The 4965-nt window shown below is 37.7% G+C and overlaps 1 protein-coding gene across 2 annotated transcripts in view; it reads left to right on the top strand.

Annotated features, from left to right (window-relative positions):
* LOC112462969 overlaps positions 1–3364 on the top strand; it is a 5029-nt gene extending 1665 nt beyond the window's left edge. For both annotated transcript variants that reach the window (XM_025029073.1, XM_025029082.1), the window contains 3 exons: positions 1092–1328; positions 1510–1896; positions 2281–3364. In XM_025029073.1, coding sequence (XP_024884841.1) covers positions 1095–1328; positions 1510–1896; positions 2281–2856 — 1197 coding nt within the window. In that variant the 5' untranslated portion in view covers positions 1092–1094 and the 3' untranslated portion in view covers positions 2857–3364. The remainder of the gene's footprint in view (positions 1–1091; positions 1329–1509; positions 1897–2280) is intronic.
* The last annotated feature ends 1601 nt before the right edge of the window (positions 3365–4965 follow it).

Below are 4965 nucleotides of genomic sequence, written 5' to 3'. Positions count from 1 at the left end.
GACTTTCTAGCTTCAGATTAAAAGTATTCCTATTAATTAAACCCCTTATTGATTTAATTATTTTTTGTTTTTCCAAAGAGTCGATTGTGCCAAAGATGACGTTAATAGATCATACAGAGATTCATATCGCTTCGTCGCGTGCTACAATTAACGTTAATGAGCCAGCCAAAAGATCATACTTCCTAGTTTCACACAATTCGATTGTCGTTGGCGACAAGCGGAATGGAGACGCTTTCATGCTCTGTTTCGGCGCCTCGAGTTCACCGAGTTTCTACAGGATATGCCTTGGGAGATATTTTAATGGCAGAACATAGGCGCGCGCACGTAAAGCATCCATAATCGGTGTTGTACGAATAAAAATACAAAAAATTTTATTATATTACACTGTTAATTATAATAAGTAGCGGTGGGATAAATAAATATGTTACAATTAAGTAAGTTCGAATCTGTTGAGATAGCTTCGAACTCTCTGTTGCTTCGAAACATAAAAGCAATACTTTCTGTAAAAGTAGACTCGAATCTAGACAAAATGGATTCGAACTTTCCATGAATATCTCAAAAAACAAGAGTATTACTTTTAAGTAGACTCGAACCTGGATTAAATTAATTCGAATCTTTTATAAATATTTTATTAGAAATTTTACATTCCTTCGAATTAAAATATTTGTATGAAGCGACAATTATTGTAATGCATTATTTTTTGATAATTACAAATATTATCAATTGTTGAAATTAAATATAATAGAAATATAATTAAAAATGTAGAATAAAAGTTGCTTAAAGCCTTCACACATATTGCGTTTTTTAAACTAACCATTTTATTCTTAGAATCCTGGAAAATAAAATTTAATTACTGGATTTGATTCGGATTTTCAAGTACGCATTGAACTTGATTCCATCCCTAATTACGAGGCACCGCGCTCTTTCCGTCGTGTCGTTTTTCATTATCGTCAACGATCGATTGCGAAAGATTAGAAACCTGCTCTTAATTAGACTCGTCGCTATAGCTATATAACTCGGTAAATTTTTTTTTTATGTCGCACCTATTATAACGGATAGAATGCTCGTACTGTAATGCTCGTACGTTGCAGGTGATGCAGTTCAGACAGCCGGCAATCTGGTTATTTAAGCTCTTGTCTATCGGCTTCGCGTATACCGGTATCAGCGATTGGGATGCGTGCAGTGGACGATTGGAGCGCGCTTTGGACGCACTGCACAGGGATTCCAGTAGAAGAAACAAGTTGGACGAAGAAGAGGCCGGGACGTTGTATCAGCGCGAACTACATTCCGCCCCCCTGGAAATGGCCGTCTCCCGTATGGCCGTGAAGGTGATATTCTCTCCAAATGTGTTAAGATTTCTCTCCCCTTCTTTTGAGATTAAATTTGATTCGGGATTTAAAAAAATCGAAGTTTTTGTTATATATGGTGAAGCAATTAGACTTATTCCTATCGCTATATTTGTAAAAAGTTAAATAATCGAGCGCGAGTAACAAACGGATTGTTTCGCAGCTTCCGGAAAACACGAAGGAGCCCGAAGGACAATGGGCACGAGTGGAGCAATGCGTGTACGATCCCGATCGCAGTTCTCTGAGGACGCGAGTCGTGTTCAACGACCTGTCGGTGTCGGGGATGGTGTCTCTAATACCGCGGGATCGTCGCGCTCCGATCTCCGCCGAATCCTGCAGGATGACTTTGCGACTGAGACGCGCGGGGATAGACTTCCTCACCAGCCCGATCGCCCGTGGACGCGGCCAGATGCGTATACGCACGGAGTCCAGCTTCCTGGAGCCCAGGTTTGCGTCGATCTACGCGTACGGCTGCCGTTCTACGCGCATCGACAAGCAAATCAAACGGCAGGATAAATGGCCACCGTATCATTCAGCTAGCGTCAACAAGGTATAAGTTAAATAATTTAAAAAATTATCTTTTCCAAGGATAAAGAGAGACGCACTCGAAAAATGTGTTGTAAAAAAAACCTTGCTTTACTACTCTCTTGCTAATTTAGTAAAGATAATTTTTTAAATAAAATTTAAAAAATATTTCCAGGTATGATATTTTAAAATAAAGATACTTTATTTTTATACATAATTGTCAAAAAATAAAATTTATATCCGACCCTTTGATCATTACAGAGATATTAATATGAAAACCTTTAAAGTAAAAGAAAATTGAATGCAAAAAGGCTAACCAATATATCTTGACTGCCATAATACAAAAAGATACGTTATTAATAACTAAGTATTTTATTAATTAAAACGTAATAGATGAAAATTGTTTTAGCTATCGCTGCCTCTTGTCGACAACGATAATTACGATGCGGCGGAACCGAGACAATTGGCGGGCAACGCCGAAGAGATGGACATTGTCATACCGAACGAGAGTCGACATCCGCGTTACTCGCACGCCCCGGGGACGAACTTCGGTATATGGAGGAAAAATTCTTGGATCACTAAATCATCGCCACGGCGGAGACGCTCGATGGCGCGGTACGCGCGTACCGCGATGGTCATCACACCGCGGGACTTCGCGGACGCTCTGATAAATGGACGCAAATCGACGGAGAGGCTTGAGAATTTTACTAAAATTCTCAATCTGACCGACAATTTCCGAAACGAAGAACCACCGCAAAATGTGACGCGGGAGGTAAGGGAGCTCGTGGAAGACAATCTGTTTCCTATAGACTCGGAGGATCCGAACAGGAGTTGGCAGTCGAAGGAGTATATCACGAGGGAGATGGAAGATGTCTTCTTGCAGGGTGCTAGCCAAGCGCTGACCAGATACATCGAACGCCAATTGCATCCGGCAATCAAGGAGACGCTAATGCTGTCTATGGGTTACACCATCAGTTACGGATAAAAGTGAGAAGATATTCGGCATGACGATATATTGTAATTATGTATACTTGAAGTGTTATAGATACGTCAGTCGCCACCAAAACGTAAATAAAAAGTTAAATTGCCCTTGCTCCTTTTTACGATTGACGATCGTTGCGAAAATTGTTTAAATTCGCTCTGCTGGCATGCCTAAAAATTTCTTAGATTGCGCAACAATTCCTGTATTGTGTCGATTAAAACTCTTATTTGTTTCGTTTTATTTATAATTCTATGATAATCTTGTTTCCCATTATTTATAAATGCTTTTCGCATTACGACGCGATATAAATTATTTTTAATATTAATTAGTTACGTATAGAACTCGGGAATGTAAAAGCGCTTCATTTATTTTGTAATGATGTGCTCTTGATGATGGTTGCGATAGATATGTAACGTTGCGAAATATCCATTAACATATAACATTAAGAAATATTCGGTGTACTAATTGTGTAATTAAATATAGCGTATATAAATAAAGAAGATATGCAAAGAATATCTGTGTGCAACTAGATAAAATACTTATTTCTTTTTTTTTTCTATGCTAAAACTAACGTTGCAATATATTACCGTCCAGTTTCTAATTTAATATTCATAAATGAAGCACATGTTACACTAACAAACATATATTTAGATATAAAATAACGTTTAGCGCATATTAACAAGAATTGACCTATTTACTTTACAGTTGTGTATAAAAAAAACACTATTCAAGAGTCTATCAAAGTAAATATTAAACTGTAAAAAATTAATGAAATCGGAATTCAAGCATATATTTAATATTATATGCTTGATTTAAGTAACTTGAGAGATTCTTGATGAAAATTTTATTGAAAACTGTTGTTTATTAAGATTTAAAGTTAAAAATGCTCGTACGCCTTTTAGTATCTTTTTTATGCGATAATGCCTGCTTAGCGGAAGTCCAATTAGTCTGCGGTCTTCCGCGGCATTATTCTCATTAGACGCGCTGCGTAAATTAAATAGATAAATAAATAATTTCCTAGAGATCTATTCATATTATATTAAATATTAATTTGTACTGAAATATACGTCTTTTAATTTGTATTTTACGTATCGCAAAACACAGTGCGATACCATCTATAGCATTAGATAATTAATATATCACAATGTTATATACTTTGGTGTTTTTCTATCTTTCTTTTTTCTCACCACGTGCATTGATTGAATTTCTCCATGCGGAAGACGGAAGTACACACACACATACAGAGCTCATTGAACGCAGCTCAAGAAGAAGAGCGCAAAGCGCATGTCAAACAAATTAGATCCCTCGGACGGATCTCACCTAGTTACTGCGAATTTTTGTAAGTAATTCTCGCCTTCCTGGATTCCCCGATTAATGAGAAAGAAAACGCGGAAGATGAGCTTCCCCGAGCTGCGCGGGATCGACTGGAGGATCCAGCCGCCAACGGAGAACAAGAAATCACGCGTGACGCTTCGGACCGCATCGGCCTTCAACAATAACGCTTATCGGAACTTTTCAAGGTTACCGTGAAAACCGAATTTTTTTTTTATCCTATTTGTGCTTCTCTCTCACGGCTTTTTGGCTTGAAATAAAGCATATATATATCGTATAAGCGAGAGATGAAATTATCATATGAGAAACTTTGATAACTTCCTAGAACGCGACATTATTGGACCAGCGGTCACGATGTCCCGAATGAGGGTGGAAATACAAGGAATGAACAATCGCCCTTTGCTTTTCCCTCCTGCTCTCAGACCCTGGCCCATCTTCAATGGTGGAAAGCGCAGAAGAAGAAAGCGATATCCGAACGCGGTAGAAAAGTCCACAAGGATCGATATAAAATCCCCCAGTCCCGTGATATTTTGCAAAGATTACGCGTGAGTTACGATTTTTCGCTGTTATTGGGATCTGTGATGAATATATATCGTTTGCATTGCAAAATAACATTACGTAATCCAATGTATTAAATGCTCAAAATACTGACTGCTGATGTGAAAAAAAACTCTAAGAGATAGCTATGATATTTTTAATAGTTTTTATATTTTGAATTTTATGAATGTTGAATTTATGAATGTTGGACTTACGAATGCTGAATTTATGAATGTTGAATTT

The sequence above is a fragment of the Temnothorax curvispinosus genome, unplaced genomic scaffold, assembly GCF_003070985.1.
Source record: "Temnothorax curvispinosus isolate PA1 unplaced genomic scaffold, ASM307098v1 QBEX01001367.1, whole genome shotgun sequence".
NCBI lineage: Eukaryota > Metazoa > Arthropoda > Insecta > Hymenoptera > Formicidae > Temnothorax > Temnothorax curvispinosus.
The sequence above is the reverse complement of the archived record's forward strand: the minus strand, read 5'-3'. Positions and strand labels throughout refer to the sequence as shown.